Source organism: Thamnophis sirtalis, unplaced genomic scaffold (assembly GCF_051295495.1).
Source record: "Thamnophis sirtalis isolate CommonGarterSnake01/CBP01778 unplaced genomic scaffold, rThaSir2_p1.2 scaffold_1, whole genome shotgun sequence".
In the NCBI taxonomy this organism is placed as follows: Eukaryota; Metazoa; Chordata; class Lepidosauria; order Squamata; family Natricidae; genus Thamnophis; species Thamnophis sirtalis.
In genome coordinates, this window is record NW_028261381.1 from 104,886,188 (window position 1) to 104,909,548 (window position 23,361).

General features: G+C 37.0%; 1 protein-coding gene across 1 annotated transcript in view; it reads left to right on the forward strand.

Moving 5' to 3' along the window:
• Positions 1 to 23,361, forward strand: part of CREB3L1 (cAMP responsive element binding protein 3 like 1) — a 90,285-nt gene that overhangs the window by 49,946 nt on the left and 16,978 nt on the right. Inside the window, exons 4-8 of the mRNA XM_014062774.2 lie at positions 6,647 to 6,725; positions 10,172 to 10,329; positions 13,994 to 14,143; positions 17,365 to 17,423; positions 22,759 to 22,827. Of these exons, the coding sequence (XP_013918249.2) occupies positions 6,647 to 6,725; positions 10,172 to 10,329; positions 13,994 to 14,143; positions 17,365 to 17,423; positions 22,759 to 22,827 (515 nt within the window). The remainder of the gene's footprint in view (positions 1 to 6,646; positions 6,726 to 10,171; positions 10,330 to 13,993; positions 14,144 to 17,364; positions 17,424 to 22,758; positions 22,828 to 23,361) is intronic.

Consider the following 23,361-nt stretch of genomic DNA (forward strand, 5'->3'; position numbering starts at 1 on the left):
TGCAAAAGAAGAGATATTTTTCTGTTGAATTACTATTCTTTATTTTTGTTATTTTGTAAAAATACAAATATTTCTGCTGGTGACATTTCAAAGATGTTTTTCATTTCTTATATTTCTTATTCAAGTTTTACAGCACAAATAAAAAACAGAGGCAGTTAAAAGAAAGAAAAGAAAAAAGCAAAAATATGGAATGAATTGTAAAGAAAAAATAGGAAGAAAGTTCCCATTTCCTTTTCAGCAACTATAAGTACAATTACAAAATTTTCTTTAATCAGTGATTATAAAAAAACCCATTATTTTTTGTATTATCCATTTTTTTCTAATCATCAAACCACAAATTGTAAGTGCATTTTTCTATTTCATGAAAAAGTCTACAAATCTTTTCTAGTTGAACATAAATGTCATTTTTTTCTCTGATCAAAGCCGTTAATTTAGCCATCTCTGCAAGTTTTATCATCTTCATCAACATTCCTCTGAGCTTTTCCACTTTTGAGCATATAATAATCTCGCTGCAGTTGTCATATATAAAAACAAAGCTTCATAACTTTTTAATAGTTTCTTGTCTATTAATATCCAAGGAAAAGCATTTGGTTTCATTTGTGATTTAACTTTTAAAATCTTCTGAATTAATGTATATATTTGTATACAAGATATTTAGGCTTTTTTTAAATGTCCAACAGACATGATAAAATGTCTCTTCACGTTGTTCACATTTCCAGCAAAGATTCAAAATACATTTATACATACCCCAGTTTCCCTGGTGACAAATACCAATGATATGTCATTTTATAAAAATTATCTTTAAGTCTAGAACATAATGTAAATTTCAAAACTTTCAACCATATTCTTTTTCATTGGTCCATTTGTAATCTATATAGCAATAGCAATAGCAATAGCAGTGGACTTATATACCGCTTCATAGGCCTTTCAGGCCTCTCTAAGCAGTTTACAGAGAGTCAGCATATTGCCCCCAACAATCTGGGTCCTCATTTTACCCACCTCGGAAGGATGGAAGGCTGAGTCAACCCTGAGCCGGTGAGATTTGAACCGCTGACCTGCTGATCTAGCAGTAGCCTGCAGTGCTGCATTTAACCACTGCGCCACCTTGGCTCTTACTATAGCAAAAAGTTTTCGCTCATTTTATCATTATACATTCTTTCACTTGTTCATCTTCTGTGTCATAATGTATTTCAGCAACTGTTTAACAATAACATGTTTTAGTTTTTATCCACCATAAATCTTACCATCAATTGTACATAATAAAACCATTGACAAGATTATCCTTTTATTATCAGACCTTCTCTTGATTTCATTTTACATTTCTGTGGGGAAAAAAATCAAGTACATCTCAGTAGACTAGCCATTTATGTTTGCTTCTTATTTCTCATCTATAAAATATTTCTTGTGCTGAAAGTCATAAATATGTTTTCAGGTAAAACCTCAGTTTAGTCCGTTCTCTCAGAATAGCCTGTGTTTAACATAACAATTTTTAGTCTATATTCACCTTAGTTTTATCACACCATAGATATCCATGCCACCCAAATCTCAAATCATGATCTTCTAAATTCAGTAATCTTTTATTTCTTAAGAAAACCCAACCTATCACCAAGCTCGCATATTTTAGTTAAACCCCTGTTAATGATTTTTTGTGCTATCTATGAAGTAAAAATCCATTTCAGCCATTCTCCTAAAATTCATATCTTTCAGAATCTTATCAAAAAATCTTTCAGCTGCAATCATTGTGAACAACTAATAACCATTATTCAATAATGATATTCATCTGTAATTTCTTACCGACATCAAATTTTGCTCCTCTTAATGGTATGTTGTCCTCTTTCCAAGTCTCTGGTATCCCTCCTCCCTGTAGAATATAATTCATTATACTTTGTAAAGGTTGTAAAAGTTCGTCCTCAAACCACTTACAATACAAACTCTATATTCATCTGGTTCAGGCATCTTTCCTGGCTTACTCTTTTTAATTGCTTCTGAGACTTTTGTTATCATTATACGTCCATTCATCAGTTGCATTTGTTCATTTGTAATCCCTGGTAGATTTCATTCTCCAAGATATTCATCTATTTTCTTCAAGACAATATCATGTCATTCATGCAGATTAAAATAAAATTGAAAATATGTTTTTTTGTGTAAAAACATTGTCCATTAGTATAGTATGTCACACTTGTAATTTCATTACCATTTTCTTTTTTCTTTGTCTTTGCAGTTTATAAGCCAACCACCTCCCTAATTTATTCGCAAATTCAAAATTTATTTGCTTTGCATCGTTCAATTTTATTTCCCTTTCTCTTCTTGATAACATCGATAACTGTTGCTATAAAATCTTAATTTGTTGGGAGAGACTTGTATTCCCTGGAGAGTTTATTCTCCTTTTCTTTTTAGTTCAGCCCCAAATTTTTGTATTTTCTCTCTCTTTTTGTATCCCAAACCATTTTCAAATTTATATCTTTATTTATTCAAAAATATTATTTTAATTTCTTTCTACAATTTTCAACAACTTCTTTCTATAGCAACACTTCATTTCATCTCCATCTGAAAGGATTAGATATTCTTTTATAAAGAAAACTCACAGAATTATGATCTGAGGTCTTTGGTAAAATGTAAAAACAGCACTCTCCATGGTAACTAAACATCACAATCTAAGTCACATCTGTGTCTTTACTGAGACCTTTTTTATGCAGAACTTTAGAAATAATTAACAAACATTCCATGCTGGATTATTCTCTTTAACCAATTTAGTAATAGCAGTAGCAATAGCACTTAGACTTATATACTGCTTCACAGTGCTTTAAAGTCCTCTCTAAGTGGTTTACAGAGTCAGCCTAATGCCCCCCAAAAATTGGGTCCTCATTTTACTGACCTCAGAAGGATGGAAGGCTGAGTCAACTTAGAGCCTGGTGAGACTCGAACTGCCAAACTGCAGGCAGCCAGAAGTCAGCAGAAGTAGCTGCAGTACTGCATTTTAATCACTGTGCGATCAGGGCTAATGAATTGTGTAAAGTACTTTCATCAAAAGTAAAAATAATAAAAATAAAAATAGCAGGATAAAAAATAAAGGCCATCACCTTTAACCATTGAAAACTTTTGTAGATTCTCTTTTAATTGATTTTTCTGCCAATAAAACTTAAATAAGTTCAATAAACCAAAGTCTCTCTTGTATTTTTGTAGCCTCAAAAGAAGATTTAACTCATTCCAAGGAATCTTATCTTTGCTGCAAAAGGGACAAAGCTGAAATTGATTACTTCTTAAAGTGATTAAGAGAAGGGAGAGCAAAGCAGCAATGTTTGTAATGGCTCCACTGTGAGTGTAGATGAACATCCAGAGGTCCCGAGAACTCAGCTCCTGGATCTAGCTGCAAAAAGCTAAGCCGACTTTTCAGTTTAATCAAAACACAGGTGGTTAATCTATTGATCTCCCTTTGATCCAGGAAAATAAGAGCCAGCCAAAAATCTCCCATCAGCCTTTCAAAAGCTGCAGCGGCTCTCTGCATTTCAGAGAACACCAGGCTACCATTCCCCACAAGAAGCAATCCTTGATATTTCAAATATGTTTTTTTAAAGAGCATAATTCTAGGATAGTGTTTAAGAAGCTGAAGTGGAGATGTCAAAGCTTAAACAAATTAACTTTTTGCTTTAGACACATTGGATTGGTCTTCTTAAACGTCTTCCTATAAGGCGTTTCATTTTGTTGGTCTGTTAAAGGTACACCAGGTTACTGTATAGACTGTAAAGCATAGCAGCCTTGTCAGTGCAAAGTGTTGCATATTCAATATGCAAATACCAGCTGCGACCTGATTGGTTGGTCGTTTTGACAGTTGGTCTGAGTGCTAGTATAAATACCCTGACAGTTGCAGGGAACGTTTGAATCGCTTGTCACCTGTGTTAAAATAAAGATCTGTCTTGCACATGGCTCCTGCGTGTCAATTCCCTCACAACAACAACCCACACGTTACAATACAAAGTCCTTTATAGCTCCCAGAATAGCAATCAAAATTTAGAAACGTATAGTCCAGGACATCTGGAAAATACCAATTTGGGGAAAGGGACAGGATGTATTGCAAGATGACAAATCAGAACGCTTGGACCAGATTCAGCTTATGATGTCTTTTCAACCATTCTTTCCCTGTTTTTGCCCTTCTTGTTGTTTTTCCCTCACAATGGTGGTCAGAGGTATACTGAGTGCTTCTAATATGCATGGTACAACATTTGTTTGTTAGTTTGTTTTTTGCCAACCATCTCGTAGTTCTAGATTACTCTTAGCAGCTTACAATGGGGACTTAAAACGCCCCCCCCCCTTTTACTGACCATCTTCACTGAGACAACTAATGGAACAATAGATGTGTGTGAAATGTCATAACTTCCGACCTGGAGTGCCAAATACCCTTCCTTGTTACTTGCTTCCAAATCACACAACAGGTTTCATTGTAACATCAATTTAAATTGCATAAATTAAAGTGTGGTGCTTCAAGGTATGTCCTGAAGGATATGGTAGTAATTTCCTCCCACCGTATTTCATTGCCAATGAGTTAATTTTAAAGGGTTTGCCTGATCAGGTGTGGGCCTAGAGGCTTCAGAAAATGAACTATGTGTCAATTCAATAAAATCATTTATTCTGCACAGAGAATCATATGTGTGTGTGTGTGTATGTGTATGTGTGTATGTATGTATGTATGTATGTATGTGTGTGTATATATATATATATATATATATATATATATATATATATATATATATATATATATATATATATATATATATATATATATATATATATATATATATATATATATATATATATATATATATATATATATATATATATGCAGCACTGACGTTGAAGTCTTTCTCTCGCGCTGCCAAAACCCCTCAGCGCTTTTCACCTGTGGAGTAAGAGAACTCCCTTCATTTGGACTCAATTGTGGGTTATCTTCCTTTCACTTACTGTGGATAAAAGTAGGAGGGAAAAACAAGGACACCATTCAAATCAAACTTGTACACAAAACTTCCTCTGTTGCTTTAACTTTGAACTCCCTGGATTTCCAAATGTAGATCTATGTGGTGTGTGTTTGAAAACCATATTAACTTCCTTTGCCAGGCTATGTTTACAGTCTGAGACAGCGTGAAATATATCTGTTTAATGGGGAAAAAAATCTCTGGCATTTGGTGGGAAAAGAAAGCTGGTAAGAGAAGATCACCTTGGTGCAGCTGGGAATTAATGGCTCTTCATATTAACTCTTGGTCTCCTTTGATCAGAAACAGCTGTTAAATAGCCCTGCAGAAAATCCAGTGAACATTAGAGGGTATTCTGTATTGCCAAAGTTTGTGCAAAACTGTCCTGCGCATATTACAACAGATCAAAGATCTGAATCTGAGTAAGTTTTTTAGAGACAGGAAGGAGATAATAGCAAAAATGACTATCAATCATGGAAACACTACCTTGTTTCCCTGAAAATAAGCCCTCCACTGAAAATAAGCCTTCCCCAAAAATATTGCAACATAGCAGCAGCCATGAGATGACCATGCTCGCCGCCTCCTGCACCCCAAAAATAATAAGACCTCCCCAAAAATAAGGCCAAGCGCTTATTTTGGGGGTCAAAAGAAATTAAGACCATGTCTTATTTTCAGGGAAACACGGTATCTGTGCAATGCACTTCTTTATCACATGTACATGATGTTTTCTTTACCAAATGCTCTTGTTTTTTAATTATATTGTCTTTGGAAACAAGTCAAGCAATTTTGGACACTCATATGGAATCAGCCTTTAATATGCAAGTTGATAAAAAAAGGATGACTAGGGAAAAAAGTTAGAATAATAGTGGCTGCAATCACTAGGCATGTTGACACTCACTACAGTTTTAAATCTCTGCTGGTTTAGCCATAATTAAGCTGTAGCTTTTACACCGTAGCATGTATGCATGTACCTGGGAACTGCCATGGCTCAATAGTAGAAAACAAGCTGTGCATAAATAGTGTACAAAGGCTACCCAGTTTATAAAACTACCAATTATTGGAGAAATGGCAGATGCTTAACGAGAAGAAACAGAAAATAGACGAGGTTCCATTATGAAAGTGCAAATGGATACTTTGCTGATTTCCTTCATTGATGTATTGTCTATACTGACAGGTTATAATAACCCACTGTGGAAATACATTTCAAGCAATGGCACAGAATTCAATGCCTCTTGATACACCAGAATATTTTGGTGCATTGTGTTACCAATTTAGTATAAATTGGTGATCCAATGTATCTTTCTCTTCTAAAAGGAGGCCAGTTGGTGCAAAGAGCAGATTATACCATACCACTTATCATAGTATACAACTGAATAATGAAAAATAGTGTGTAGTGATCTCTAGAAGGATTATGGTCTCACCATCCTTGTATGGAGCCCTATTATCTCAGAAGAAACCTGAGAGATGTATGTAGCCTGATCCCAGAAGCAAATGATAAGATACAGCACAATTTTATTTTTTATTTATTTGCTTCTTTGTTTTTATTTATATTTCATTGTCTATCTCCCTCAAGGGACAGTGTTTTGAGTCCTTGCAAATGATGTAGTCTCATTGAGAAATCCATTATTCTTCAAAGCAAGATATTTAGAAAATCATTAATACTTTTCTCAATTGTTTTTCAGGCACCTATAGAAATGACTACCCAACCTGTAATCAAAGCTGAACCTAGAGAAGTTAATCAATTTTTAAATGTGCCAACAGGTGAGAAAATTGGATAACTCAATGAGCTTTCAATGCTCTCTCATATCTGTTATTTTTATAGACCATATTGCCTTTATGCTATTAGGGTAAACTTCCAGACAAAATAACAATAATGATAATACAACCACATCCTGCTATAATATCTTAACACCATCAAACAGACTTTTCCCAGGTCCTTGGGAAGGACTGGATTCGTGAGGAGTGGATGCCAAATTCAATCTAAACATCTGGCTGACTACAATACCATAGTGGATAAAAATGACAAATCCAATGTAAACAACTGGCTGACTGTACTACCAACCATAAAAATAATGTATTAAATTTGCATGCTGCCCAACTCTCAACAACTCTGGGTGATGTACAACAATAAAACAACATAAAATTACAATAAAATCAATTGGATTAAAAATGATTAAAATCAATAATTGGGAGAGAGCTGCAAATTTAAAGCATTATTTTAATCAAAGATTGATTTTGATGAAATGGATCAATTTGATCCATAGATCTATGATAAAAGATGGCAATTGTGACAAACCAGATGATATGCTATGAAGGCTCAGTTTCCGTTGTCAAAAGCCTGAATGAAGAATCACAGCTTCATGGCTCTTCTAAAAAAACAGGAAAGTGGGGGCCACCCATATATCAGAGGGAACCTAATTCCAGAGGGCAGGAACCGCTACTGAGAAGAAGCATTTCTGGGGTTCCAATAGATGACTGTTTCATCAAAGAAACCCCCAGTGTACCAACCCTATAGAATCAAAGTGGCTGGGCAGCTACTATGAGAGAAAGACAATCCCTAAACCATTTAGGGCTTTATAGATAGCAACCAGCACTGACATCTATCTCTTTGAAAAAGGCTACTACTAGGATTTGATGGGCATTGTGAGTATGTGACATTATGAAGATTTACTCCTAATCTTTTATCTACCAGTAGTATTTCCCTATATTTCTAGAATATGAAATGCAGATCAATACAACAGTATCTATCAAAATTTACAAACTTATCTATTAGGCGTTACTGTAATTAAATTAGAATTTCTAATTTAAAAAGGAGCATGTATCTGCCCTGTCATTTAAAATAGTTAATTAAGAGAATGCAAGAACAATTCTTAAGAGAATTGACTCTCATAGCAGTTTGATTGGGGCAATTTCCATTTTCTGGATATAATTTTAAAGACCAAACTATTTTAATCATATTCTTTTCCCTTCAGCAATATTATGTCTGGCCTAAGTCTGTGAAATGCAAACCTTGAGGATCAGCAGTGTTGGAAAGCTTCCTCTTCTTCCTCTTCCTTCTTCTCCTCTTTTACTGCTTTGGGTGTTGAGGGACACAAAGTTCTGGTTCTTGCTCTTCTGGCAGCCTTAACCATTGTTAATTGATGCTGTAGTAGTGTGTCTTTGAGGGTGTCTCTCCATCTTTTTCTGGATCTGCCTCATGTTCTTTGACCTTCTCCTCCTTATGTAGATGCTTTGTATGATATGAAAAGATGGCTCAAAGTTAGCAAATTGCCAGCCTTTCTGGAGTGAGAATTAGTAGATTGTCGTTTTTTTAAAAAAAAATAAATCAACATTTCCTGCGATTTTTAAAGGTTAGACTTTTCCTTGGGTCCACCAGAAGTCCACCCTCTCTTTAGACGGCAAAGGGCTGGTGTAGTCTGTAGTAATTAGACATTGAAATGTCTTTCCTTAAATGGGAGTCTTTCCATCATTACAATAGCTGAGCACCTTATAAAAATCATAATCACTTTGTTAAGTTTTAAGACAGATTTAAATTAAGTCAGTAAAAGCTTGCCTAGTTTCAGTAGTCTTATTTGAAATCCAGCCCACATTTCTCTGGCTTTTTTGGATTAGATATTGGCTGCATGTCATTGGAAGGATAATAACAAACACTGCCAGTTTTTAATGTGCCTGGTATAAAGATCTTAGCTTAATTCCAGAAAGATAACAATATCAAGAATTCTGCTTGGCAGTCACTAACACTGCACAGAGGGACCTGTTTAGCCAAATGAACACATTTATTTATTTACTTTAAAACTGTAACATCCTTCTCGAGTACTGGAAATTCATATTCAAATAAGCAAACAATAATTTACAGAATATATTAGGCTCTCTCAAATGTTTGGCTCACAATGTATCCCAGCAGAACAGGCTTTTTTATATATGTACATAATGTAAGCATTAGCAAGAGCACCATCTTCTATCAGCAGGAAATTTAGAGGATTCGTGGGAGAACCAGCAGTTAACGAATCCACATTTTGGCAAATGACATAGTAAAACTTGTTCCAAAAGACTTGTGAGACAACTCCCACGACTGGAATCTAGCAACTGAAGGATGTAACTTATTCAGGACAGAATAGATGCAACAGTGGAAATGTTTTGGCTGTACACCTTTAAAAAAAATGCACGAGGTAACTCTCTGGAGGCAATGTGGATATACAGAAAAGAAGGAGGTCAGGGACATACAAGATTGCCATCAATATCTATCTCTTACTATTGGACCTAGAACAGAGTGTGCTCTTCTGAAAGAAACTGTAGATATATCATGAATGCAAGAATTAAAGGCAATTTATAACCCCATTGGCATTATCTATTGTGAGGTAAATTCCACTTAAGCTTCAGATTCTCTAATTTCTGATATGCCTCTGGGACAATTTCATCTTTTAGAAGACAGAGAAATCAGTTTCATTTCACTGATTTTATCTTAGCCATAATCAAAGTTCAATAAATGAAATCAAAGAAATAAGCACTTGGGAAAGCTGTAACAGTTTTGGTTGAGGGCATCTGTGGGGCCGAGGATCAAAAAAAAAAAGAGATAAGATGGTGGATGTAACTATGTAATTGAAACCCTGCTCTCTTTTTGTGCATATGCACACACACAAAACACATGTTCAAAAGGGGTAGGATGTCAAATGTATCTTTGTGCCTGCCAACTTGATTTCTTTTAGCCCTTCCCTATGGAAGCCCAAGTACTGCCAGTAAACAGCCCTAAAAGTCTCTTAGACCCAGTCCCCAAGTATATTTAGTTCCAAAATCTGGATACATCTTAAACCTGGAGGCAAGTTTTTATTTTTATTTCTTTATTTCTTTTTCATGTTTCTGTACTGCCTATCTCTCTCAAAGTTTCCACTTGTCCCGGAGTATTAGTTAGGCAGTTGACGTAGGCCTTTTTTTTTTACATAAAACCAAAACAAGAAAATAAAGCCCATTGGTAAGTAAGGATGGTGAGATGTTAACAAATGATGAAGAGAAGGTGAATCTCCTGGTTTATTTCTGTCATTTCCTAAAAAGAATATTGCCTCTCACAAATGAAGGCTCAGATTATAATTCACACTAGCTGGAACTGATTAGATTTATAGCTTTCTTCACCAAATAACTTTTTTCTGCTGTTATCTTTGACCCAACCTTCAGTCTGATGTTAACCCATTTTCTATATTTTTCTGACTTAGATGACTTGGTGCAGATGCCACCAACACCTCCCAGCAGCCATGGCAGTGACAGTGATGGATCTCAGAGCCCAAGATCCCTGCCTCCCTCCAGCCCAGCCCGCCCCACTGCTCGGTCTTCTACAGCAATCTCTTCTTCTCCACTCCTCACGGCGCCACATGTAAGAAGAGAGTTAGCTTTAACCATGCCAGGTTGCCCCAATAGCCAGCAATCATTTTAGGAGGGCAGGAATTGAAACTGTTGCTCTATATTCACCCTCACCCAGTACAACTACAACCTTTGGGTGCATTTTTCTGCTCTGCATTCAAAGTATGGTTTTCCTATTACCACAATTGCTGCTATTGTCTGATGTGCTTTGCTTTTTTCAAGGCCAACACTACACACTGGCTTCACAGAATCAATATTGTCCCTTCACCTGATTCCAAATTCTGTAATTTATCCATAGTTCTGGAATAAGAGCCAAGGTGGCCCAGAGGTTAGGGTGCAGTACTGCAGCCACTTCAGCTGACTGCTAGTTCTGCAGCTCGGCGGTTCAAATCTCACCGGCTCAGGGTTGACTCAGCCTTCCATCCTTCCGAGGTGGGTAAAATGAGGACCCAGATTGTGGGGGCAATATGCTGACTCTGTAAACCGCTTAGAGAGGGCTGAAAGCCCTATGAAGCGGTATATAAGTCTAACTGCTATTGCTATTGCTAATAGTCTAAAAAAGATGACCATTTTTCTTTTCCTCAGCTACGGTATCTAATTTTTCAGTTGGCTGTCTTTTTCTAATTGTAGTGGACATCCTTTTTCCAAAACAATGAAATTGTGCACCAGTGGACTTATTAGAAAGGAAAAAACACCCAGTGGAAAAGTCAGTAACTGAGGAAAAGAAAAGAAGTTTTTTTTTAAAAAAAAAGTTTCTGTGGTGTTTTGAGCCAACAATATTCTACTTGTTAAGCATAATAGCTCCAGAAGATATACTATGTGAGAACTACATGGCAATAGTAGAATTATTTTTATTCTAAGCTTCATTTTTGGATGGATGGATGCTTCACCATAGAATGTATGAATTTAATTTATAGACACACATAAACACATATAGCAGTGTCTACTGGGAGTCCAAATCAGCAAGTGGGAGACTATTATGATGCAAGCCCCAGCTTTCTTGTGATGTCCCATCCACTTCTTTGTGTTGTGGCCCGCTAGTGAAGCTGGCAGCAGATTCGGACAGTGAGGAGGTTGGGGAGGAACATGGGCCAGTCCTGGTGTCTGGGGAAGGCTCTGAGGAGTGCTCTGCATCTGCGTTGGAGGCAGAGATGGGGCCAGGGCCGTCTGACAGTTATCAGCAGCCTTCGAGGTCAGACATCAGTGTGGCAGACAAACAGCTGGAGCCTGTTCCCAATGTGCGCATGCGCAGAGTTGCCAGGCGAAGGGAACATCAAGGAACAATGGTCAACTTGGGAATGAGGCCATAGGTAGACAGTAAATAGCCCCTCCCATAGGGAATAAAAGAGGAGCAAAAGGGGAGGGATGTTTGCAGGAGACAATTAGTTCATTTCTGCATTCTTGACACGCATTGCGGCATCTGAAAAATACCGGCTCAGTCACTCTCCAAGCCTGATAAAGGTCAGTAATCTTGAAAGACTGTGGGAGAGGAAAGACTTTGCTGCAAAGGAATTCACTGTAAATTAAATAAAAGGGATTTATCAGGACAAGGACTCAGTTTTCTTCTGCTGGGGAAGCCTAGGTCAGAACACTTTGCTTATTTTGGCCCCATCCCACCACAGAATCTATGCAAACACATATATGTAAAGGTACCTATATTCAGTATGATACACCCCAGGAAGAAAAGTGATTGGCAATCATCTTACTGGAGCAGAAAGTTAGGAGGACAGAAGAACCAGAGAATTGTCCAATAGGGAGACATGGTAGTCTGCACTCTGGATACAGCATTTGACAAGACTAAGAATAACTCACCTCCTTGCTCAAAGCATAAAATTCACAATGGATCGTAGAATCTAGAAGAAAGATTAAAAGGTGAAAATATTTCATATATTCACACACTGGGAGAATCACAATTTGCTACTAATTAAGAGCATTTCAGAAATGAGAAAGATAAAAATAGTGCCATCACGAGGCATTTATCAGGCTATGATATGCTTGAAAGCAAAGCTTCTTCAGAGATTTAGAATTGATTGTCATCAAAATGCTAATTATACTTAGCTTTGTCTTTCTTTTTCCAACAAAGCTTATGGAGGTTCTGAATGAGTACTTGAGATCTGTAATATATAGGGGGGGGGGAGAGAGGGAAGACACTTGAGGTTAATTTGGATTAAATGAAGACTGAGGAAACACTGAGCAAGATACCCTCTTCCGCAGTTCCAATCCTAGTTTTTCACTCATCCATCTCTCTGCCAGCTTTTCTCTCTCCTAGTTTTCCCATTTCTGCTGTTTTCCTTCTGTCCCTCAAGACAGTAACATTGGTGCTGGTCCATTGCAAAACCAGAATAAAAGTTAAATCCATTTCCTTCGTGTTTTCAGAAGGCCTCTAAGGAGAGAAGAGGAGGGTGAGGGATAGGATGGGACCCTACAAATTTGCAGTGCCAGAGGCTGGGCAATATCTCTGAATTAAAGTCTCTAGCCCTTGCTCAAGGAGCTTCACTGGAAGCACTCATGAGCTATTGGCCCCCTGAATCTTTGTCAGCCATTTAATCTATCTTAAATTAGGTTATCCAATTTGGGAGTGTCCTGGAAATGACTGTCCTTATTGTGTGTCAAGCAGCTTAGACCAGATATGCTTTTGCCTAGTTTCATTTGCTCCATCAACACCTTTTTTAAAAAGGTGGTCCTGACCCTCTTCCTGCATAACCTTAAGTTTTGTTGAGGCTAGGTTGCTCCAGAATATACTTTCTATCAAAGCTCATCAGAAAATTTCACCTGAAATGGTGACTTAAAATTCTGTCTAGAATTGGATTTTTTTGAGGTTGTGCTCGTAGACATTTGAGAGGTTTTAAAGTGGTACTTCAGCCCTTGTCTTTAAAGGCTTAGGACTTAAATAACCTTATTTCACCTGATCTTAACATACAGACAAGAGGTAGCCCTTCCAAGTTAGGATTCATGGAGCCACATGATTATGGTCTATGCTAAAGAATTGTGTGTCAGGCCTGCAGCCATCTTTTCTTTTGGGTCTTTGGCCTGCCACACTTTCTATTATTCTACTATACGTTTTCTATTGTGGGAAAATGGGCAGTGGGGATTGTACAGAGTTAGATGATATGTAGCCAATTTTTTTCTAGAAAGTCAAGGTCATCCTTTGTCTTTGAACCTCTGCACCTGACTGGAACTGTGTGGGTGGAACTGCCAGCATGGCAGTGGAAGATTGGACCATGTGATGGACTTGTGGGTGTGAGGGCAAGATCTTGAACTTTCAGCTGGGTGTGGGAAACTGGGAAGCTTTCAGATTCAGGTTTTCCAAGATATGCCAACATGGTTGTCTTAATAAATTTGAACTTTGAGGAATGCTTTGCCTCGGACTCTGATTTAATTTTGGATGCTATTTCGAACCCTTACACTGTGGCCCAGGAAACCCAACTGCTCTCTCCTTGAAAACTATACTATTGCTTAAAATGTTATTATGTTAATGCTGTGTTATTTTAGAAATTTTTAAAATATTGTTGTATTTGATATACAAGAATTTCCTTCCCTTTTTTCTCGTTCCTTGATAGTCCTTGTGCTCATGCTTACAGTGTAGGACTTTGACAATGATTATTTTGCACAAAAAATTGGGATAAGATTATAAAGTATATCTTGGGAAAATGGTTTGTTCTTGCTCTTGTTCCCAGAAACTACAGGGGACTTCAGGGCCCCTGCTCCTAACTGAGGAGGAAAAGCGCACCCTGATTGCTGAGGGTTATCCCATCCCAACCAAGCTTCCTTTGACTAAAGCAGAAGAGAAAGCACTGAAGAGAGTAAGGCGAAAGATCAAGAACAAGGTCTGTTATTCCAACTATATGACTGGTAACGACCAGTGCTAGAGAGGCAGGTGTGAGTTATATATAAATATAGTTGCCGATATTACTTTGATTTCTATTCACCCAGTAATATTTAATCATGCAATGATTGACTCTTTCAAAGCCACTTTATTAATTTATAAAGGAATCAAGAATCGGAAAGAGTAATTTTTGGAATCTCAACATAAATTGACTTTTGATCATCTATGTACTGGCCTACCAGTTTACCTACTTGTCTATCTATTTCTCTGTTCCATGTGATTAGTGTGCAAACTGCTTGCAGGAAATATATCCCTGAGGATATATTGCAATCTAAAATTCAACATAGGGGAAGCTGAAATAAATGGAAACCAGAGAAACAATAATTTAACTAACTGGGACTTAGTAGTGAACAATCTTAACATTAGTATGAAGTACGGGTGTCAAACTCACCACATCACATTGCTATGATGTGATGTTTTGCAACGTTTTCCCCATTCACGGAGATGGGATGGGCGTGGCCTGCACATGACGCATCCAGCCCACAGGCCTCCAGTTTCATATCCTTGCTATAAAGTGCATGTATACATGTCAAGATAAGAAGTATTTACATCATATTGCTGTCTTATTTCTCATTTATAAATGTGAAAAAACACTTAAATGTAGTTCCATCAGCTGGTTGTATTTTTTATCCAAGTGAATGTCTACAATACTGATTCTGAATATGGGTGAATCTGCAAAGTTGAATGTTCCATTTCACTATGCTGCCTAGCAGTATGAACTATTAAAAATATTTTTAAAATTTAGGTAACATTTAATTTTTTCCTGAAATCTGCAAAAACAAAACACACTTTTGAAAAGAAAATGCATTGCTGAAAATAGTGTACTAATGCAATCAAAAGGTAAAGATACTCCTGGCGAATAACTGGACCCTTATATTTAATTTTCTTACCAACAGTATGGGAGTAATTTTCCATTGTCTTCATCTAGAATATTTCCATTTCCCAACCTTGAACCATTATTAGTAATATTTAAATTTGTGAAAGGTTGTCTGGAAAACCTACAAAGATTGCAAAAAAAAAAAAAACTTTTATCAAACTGCAATTGTGGTCAGTAACTCAGACAATAAACTGGATAGGATTTTTACTGATTCACACATCCATAATTGTGCATTCCTTCCTAAATGAGAGTTTTCATGAACCAACAGCTTGTGTTAGTCACTTTCTATGAATCAAACATAAGGTACAGTCCATTTGGCAAGAATGATTCACCTTCTTTTCGCAATTCTCATCCACCAAGAGGTTAAGCCACAGTCATTTGTCTGCAGGCTGATTTGCATTCTGAATATAACATAGACTTGATTCATCAATATATATTTAAAATAAAGTTCTCACATAACCTCAGAAGACAATGTGCTATACTAACATTGTGGGAACATTATGAGATGTCTCTCAGGCAAAATATTGTACAGTATTAGATATCCTAGAGTGGTCTTGCCAATTTCCAGATGTGTTAGACTACAACTTATGTCACCCAGATCTGTGTAGAGATTATGAGAAATCTATATATTGGATTGAGCAATGTGGCCTGAGATCAAATGTTTAGGAGTAATCCTTTCATAGAATAATACATTAGGAAGATGGTTCAAATATGGAGAAATTTAATGTGAGTAGACAATCCAATTTAATCTATAACATATGCATATAGTGAGTAAACTATTGGTCTCTCTGTCACACTATTGTCTAGTCAGTCTGACAGTTACTTTCCAGTTCTCCTTTAGTACTGCTATTTGAAAGAATGTTTAAAATGAAGATGCCAGGAACTCTTATTTCTGCATATAATATAAAAGAATAAATGTAAAATGAAAACATATGCTCAGCTCGACCATAAGCATACAAGAAGAGTCATGTGAGTTCAGACTTAAAATCGCTTAACCAGAGGCTAATGGTCACCAGTACAAGAATGCAACAGCAAAAATGCTATGGAGAGACATACCATTTCTATTACAGAAAATAATTCTGTATGTAGCTATAACAGATATAAGCTGCAGCTAGCTATTGAGATTTCATTTAAATATAAGGAAATCTTTCCTGACAGTAATCTTTGTACAACAGAAGTCCACCTAAGGAAATTGTGGGTGGTCCATATTTGAAAGTATTTAGGAAGAGACTAGGCAAACAACTTCATGGATTAATTGATTCTCCTGAACCCTGCAAAGGATTGGACTAGATGATCCTAGTCCTATAATTCTGTTAGTCCATCTAGGTCACTTTGTACTGATTGAATACAAGTCTCCAAGATCTTTATATGTATTTTTTTTTTAAGTCTAAATTAACACGGGGATCAAAACCAAGAAATTTATGCATGCAATTTATATAATAGACTGTCTGCCAACTGTGACAATTTATGGGTGATCAATAAGAGAGTGTTTCTTCATGGATAGACTTGATTCTGTCATTAGACAAAGTCAGGCACTTGCTTCAGGCCGGAGAAGCCAAAGTCTGAGCCATAGGTATATTGCAATCTGCTATATATCTCCAAATTGCCATTGTTATTCTCAGATATGGTAGAGCATGCTGGACTACCATCAATCTGAAATAATAGTCAACCATCATTTGGATTGGCTTCTATGTGCAGAATTGGGAAGGACACAGTTTTTTTGCTTTGCCTCAAGCAATACGTCCTGAACCAGCCCTGACCATAGTCATAACATTTCAGTCTATATTCTAGGTCTCTGCAGTTATCTGGATTCAAAAGGGAGAATATGATTTGCAGCCATCTCTGTGTGTGTGTGTGTGTGTGTGTGTTTTGCACCTGATGACATCTTCTTAAATCACAAAGATCTTCTCCTGGCAGCTTCTTTAAAAGAGCCTTCCTCTGAGACAGCTTCCACAAACAACCGTCCTGTGTCTTCTAATTTAGAAGAGCACCCCCTTTCCCCAAATTAAATTAGAACTTTAATGCAGGGAAAGAATTCATGCCATTTCCTGCTCTAAAACCACAATCTGTCAACTGTGCTAATATTCATCAAGCAATTCTTTTGTCCAGCAACATAAATCACAAGAGGAAGGTTCAGCAGTCCTGATTCAAAGGGGACTCCTGTGTAATTGTGGGTGATCCTTCTTGCAGTTTCCTGTTTTTGACCATAAGTTGCTATATTTACTGAATATGGAATTATTCTTGGGAGTGCAACTAATATTTCTTTTTTTTTTTTTTCATTCTAGATTTCTGCACAGGAGAGTCGCAGAAAGAAGAAAGAATATGTAGAGTGCTTGGAGAAAAAGTAGGCCATTATTTTCTCTGGGTCACCCTATGAAGTTGATGCTAGGCTTGTGAGGTCATCAGTTTCTCTTGAACTTGATTGGGATTTCTAGTATGATAATTATCTAATAGACAAACTAGCCTTTGTTTTGGTTTGGTTACTGCCCAATAGAATTACCTCTTCTTGTATTATTGCATCTGTAGCAATCATGAGACTGTGAATAAAGACAAATATATGTGTCCTGTGACAATGTTGCAGAGTCCAATCTGAGTTGGTCACCAGGACCTGAGATTTGATCTTCCAAGCTTTCAGACTAATGCTGGAGTCCATCCTTGGGGAACTTCTCAATCTCCAGATGTATCCTGGACATTCCCTGAGTATGGGCTCCAGCATGAGTTTGAAAGAGTGGAAGAACAAACCTCTGGTCCTGGTGACCAACTCAGATTGATCCTGCAACCATAAGACCTGCTAGTGTTTCTTTCTGTCATTTTCTTTTGCCTTTATCCTTTATACATTTTCTTTAATGTTTAAAAATTATATGACCTATAGCAGACAGCGGTGTACTAAAAGGGCAGTTTGGCAGTCAGGGACAAAATTATATGTTGTGGTACCTAACGCTCCATGTAAAGTTTGCCTTAAGAAAAATAAAAGATCAGGATTTTTTTTTTGGTTCAGATGTAAAAAGTAATAGGTTTAAAGCTTCAGCAAAAAAGATTAAAATTATATATTAGAAACAACTTTCTAAAAACAGATTAGAGCTTTTTGAGCCAAAATAAATGTATCATGAGAGATCAATCTTTCTGAGTAAAAATAAAAGGAAGACTAATTAGAAAGCCTAATTAGAGAGCCAGTTTGGTGTGGTAGCTAAGGTACTGGACTAGAAACCAGGAGGCCATTAGTTATAGGCCTCCCTAGAAGACTTGGCTGGTTGATTTGGGGCCAAATCTCTTAGCCCAACTCACTTCACAGGATTGTTGTGAAGAAAAAAGCAGGCCAGAACATTAGTTGAGTACACAAACTTTATTTGACCAGAAATAAAGGTAGTATAAACATCTAACGAACAAATAAGAGAAGAGCCGAGGTGGCGCAGTGGTTAGAGTGCAGTACTACAGGCCACTTCAGCTGACTGCTAACTGCAGTTCGGCAGTTCAAATCTTACTGGCTCAAGGTTGACTCAGCCTTCCATCCTTCCGAGGTGGGTAAAATGAGGACCCAGATTGTGGGGGCAATATGCTGACTCTAAACCGCTTAGAGAGGGCTGAAAGCCCTATGAAGCAGTATATAAGTCGAACTGCTATTGCTATAAATCTCACATGGTATTTAAAACAAAATGATGAAGTGTTGCTTGGGATTGGCCTGCTATTTCTTTTAATGTCATTTTTTTCCACTGAAATTCCTTCTCTCCAAGCTGTTAGCACTTTCCCTGTTTAAAAGAATTCCATGAACAAAAACACAAAACCTACAGGTCAAGGTGTTCAAACTGGCGGCCCATGAGCCAGATACGTCACACACATCCAACTCTGTGAATGAGAAAAATGTCGCAAAACATCATGTGACAGCAACATGACACAATGGGATTAACACCTGTGCTATAGAAGATCTTGATCATAGATCCCATGTCACATTTACCTGGATCGTTTAAAAGCAGATAAAGATTTCAGATTAAGGAGCATTAATGTTCAACTAAATAAATAAACGTTGCTAGGATTTAGTTTGTCTAATATATAGAAATTTATTTGTATGAAGGGCTGCAATCAGTCTTGTGTATTCAGAAAGGGGATTGCACCAAAAGACATTGGGTTGACTCAGAACAAATGTTTGTGGTCAGATCTTCTTTCACCTCCATATTAATTAATTTCTTTGTATCCATTTTCTTCTCCAAATCAAGCTTGTAATACAATGTTCTTCAGGAAACCTCCCTCTTTATTGTGGTCCAAATGTTCTATTAGTAAACTGCTCAACAGTAGTATGAGCCAGCAGTGTGCTGCAGCCAACAAAAAAGACAATGCATTCCTAGGCTGCATCAACAGAGGGATAGCATCAAGACAACAAGAAGTGATAGTGCCACTTTCTATCACACTGGTGAGATCACACTTGGAATACTGCATCCAGTTCTGTTCACCATGATACAAAAAGAGATGTTGAGGTCCTGGAAAGTGTTTAGAAAAGATCAACAAAGATGATAAAGAGTCTAGAGGCCAAATTCTATGATGAATGATTGAGGGAACGAGGTATGTCGAGCCTATCAAAAAGGAAGGACCAGGGAGACACGATAACTATCTCCCAGGACTTAAGGGACTGTTACAAAAAAAGAAAGGATTTACTTTGTTCTCTAAGGCATCAGAAAACAGGACAAGAAGTAATGGGTTAAAGCTTGTCACAGAGACATCCAACCGAAGGGTAAGGAGAAATTTTCTGTCAGTGAGAACAATTAAGCAATGGAATACCTTGCTTCCTAGGATTGTGGATGCTCCATCACTGGAGGTTTTCAAAATAGACTGGGCAACCACTTGATTGGGATAATATAAGGCTCCTGCCTTAAGCAAGGGGTTGGACTAGATGACTTCTGAGGTCCCTTCCAGCCTTTTGATTATATAATTCTAAATTTAATAAGCAATAAGGAGTGCAGGTTAAAATATGAAAATATTATTCCAACTTATTAGAAAATCTTCACTCTTATTATAATTCCCAGTCTGAGAGATCTCAAGCTCAAACCCTTTCTGAATCTCCTCATAGATTTTATTTTATTTAAAATAAATGATTTTAAATAATCTTATTTTCCCACAAGCATAATTATCCATTTGTACATCTCCATTTTCTTTTTACTTCCACTGAAGATTGGAAACTATTCTGCCACCAAATGTTATCAAGTGTCACACATTTCAGAGGCTGTATCAAAGCATAATTATGATTTATGCAACTCATCAGCCATGGAATAATCAGAACCTGTTTATGGTTAGTCAAATAAACACCTCGAGATTATGTCTAGTCTTTCTGTCCTTTACCTCTTTGCTGATGATACATCTTTGATTTGTTGTTATACACAATTTCCACCCGTTTCGTAAACTAATAAATTTAACAAAATTATTTATTAAAGGCATATAATAAATAATAGAGCAATGTGATGTGTGTTTCAGAGCACAGTTTAAAGCATGTTACTCTGTAACATTATGCAAATGAATCCATAGGAGAATGGAAAATAAAGTGCTCTCCCTCACCCCTTCAAAAATCCTTAGTTTCCCAAGCAGCCCAAATAGCTGAGTAAAGAGGGAAAAGGAGCCAAGATGTTTACAGCTCACATCCATGGAATCACAGTGCTGGAAAAGACCTTGAACATCATGTCATCCAACTCCTTGCTCAATGCAAGGTCAGCAGTGCAAGATGCTATTGCTGCATCCCCAACAGATGGCTATTCAGACTCCATCTATTTCCTTCCAGCAAAGAAGAGTCCACCACCTCCCAGGCCAGCCATTTCTGCTGCCAAACAGCTCTCTCAGTATATTTCTTCTAATGCTTAACTGAAATTTGCCTCCTTGGAATTTCTATTCACTGGTTCCAGGCCTGGAGAAAGAAATAATCTCTTCCATCTTTTGCATGACAGACATTCAGATATTTGAGGTCTGCGATTATATTTTCTTTTGTTTTCCAGGCGAAACCTGTGCAAATCTACTAGCTGTAGCTCATAGAATTTGGTTTTCAGCCTATTCACCATCATAAGAGATTTTCTCTGAATTCATTCTAAGGTCCATTTTAAAACGGGGTAGCCAGAACTGGACACAGTCTTCCAAATGTACCCTGATTAACACACAGCAACCCATAAGAGTTTTATGACCTAAAAGTTAATGCAGTCTTTACTATACTTTACTTTACTGTTTTTAAGTTTAATCTTTTCTTAAACCTTTTCTTCATGTAATAACATGGAACAAAGAAAAGGGGGAAAATATACCAATAACAAAAAAGGCACATCCCCATTTATACTCAAGCCTGCTTCTACCTAAGCGAAAGTTTCTGCTGAATTTCTTGTTATTTTGTTCCTATGGATGAAATTTATTTTTGAGAGATATTTGAGCCTTTGAATTGATTTTATTCTACTATTGGGTGCTTCTCTTGGTAAAAGGCATAGGAGTATTGTTTACTCCTTGGATTGCTTTGGCTAATCATTATTGCCTATTTTCTGATGTATAATGAAAATAAATGCAATAAACATTGTGAGTAATTTTGAGGGACTCAAAAATGCAGTGCAGACAATAATAGCCATTTTGCTTTTCTTGGTACATATTGTGTACAGTGAGAATCACATAAAAATCCCAAGGAATCCATGGTGACTTTGTGTAATTGCATTTGTCTTTGCCTGTTTTATTTATTGTCATCTTTAATACAATTTTTAACCACCCTGAATGTTTCCTAATTTTAAGGCAACATATCAGTCCTCAGAACAAACACAGGATTTATGACTAGGGCTTACGCATCCCTGATTTCTGTATTTTTAGTCAGAGTGCTAAGCTGCTTCAAATCATTTATCAGATAGAGTCTGTTTCCTGGCAGGGAGCAAACACAGAAAATGCTTAAAACCAAACTGGATGTCATATTACCCAAGCAGTTAAAGTTAATCCACACAAATTCTTTATAGAAATGTTAGCAGTCCCAAGGAAGCCTGAACAGCTTTGGGATTATGAGGGAGGGTAGAATGGAAGTGTAGGTTTTTCTCTGATTGCCAAAATCCCAACAAAATGGCCTCTCCAAAATTGCTGTTTTAGTTTCAAATGGTGCAAATGGTGGGTGTTGTCTTGCTGAGAAGCAAGCCACAAGGCCTCCCACGAGCAGGCAAAGGGCAAGGCCTGGAAGAAAATCCTTCATGTTTTCTAAGGAATTCATATCAGTGGTTGTGCTGCATAATTTCTTCAGGGGCCAAAATGGGCCTGGGCTTAGGCAGACTGATAATTTAGGATTAATTTCATTTAAAATGCCTCTTTAAAAAAAAAATTGCATGTTTTCTCTTCAGGGTTTTTAAAATGAAATGTAATCATCATTGCGGAGTCTTTTGAGACAGTCTGATGTGTACAACTGTTACCACATGCCCAATAGAGGCTTCCTTGAATTCTAAATAAAAGCTTCAGAAAGACCAGTTTTGTCAGAATTGTGGCAGAGAAAAGAACAGGTTAAAATCCTCCATTCTCTCCATGCACACCCACCACAATCCCCAGCCTGCACAGGCTTTCCCTGTTTCTATTTACAGAACAAAATGTGTGCACTTTAATTGCTTTCACACAAATAACATTCCATTTGGTTTGAGTGCTTAGGAACTAGAATCTGGAGCAGAATGGGTGTACATCATTATTTTATTTTATTTCTCCAGAGTTGAAACATATACATCTGAGAATAATGAACTGTGGAAAAAGGTGGAGACGTTAGAAAATGCAAACAGGTGAGGAGAACCCAAATGTTCCTATCTTTACCAAAATGTCTTGTTAAGGAAAAGAATTGGGAGAATGCAGAAAAAAGATCACCTTGGATCCACCGCTTCCTTCGTGATATAAATAATACAGATGATCTTTAATTCACGTCAGTAGTGCATACGTGCCAGATTTTCGGATTTTATTACAGCAGTCTTAAAATCTGTATACAGGTAATCCTCGAGTTACGACTACAATTGAATCCAAAATTTATGTTGCTAAATGAAATATTTGTTAAGTAAGTTTGTCCCATTTTATGCCTTTTCTTGCCAGAGTTGTTAAGGGATTCATTGCTGTTAAGTTAGTAACAGGGTTGTTAAGTGAATCTGACTTCCCCATTGACTTTGTTTGCCAGAAGATCACAAAAGGTGATCACATGACCCCGGGAAACTGCAACTGTCATAAATATGAGTCAGTTGCCAAGCATCTGACTTTTGATCACATGAGCATGGGGATGCTGCAACAGTCATAAGTGTGAACAATGGTCATAAGTCACTTTCTTCAGG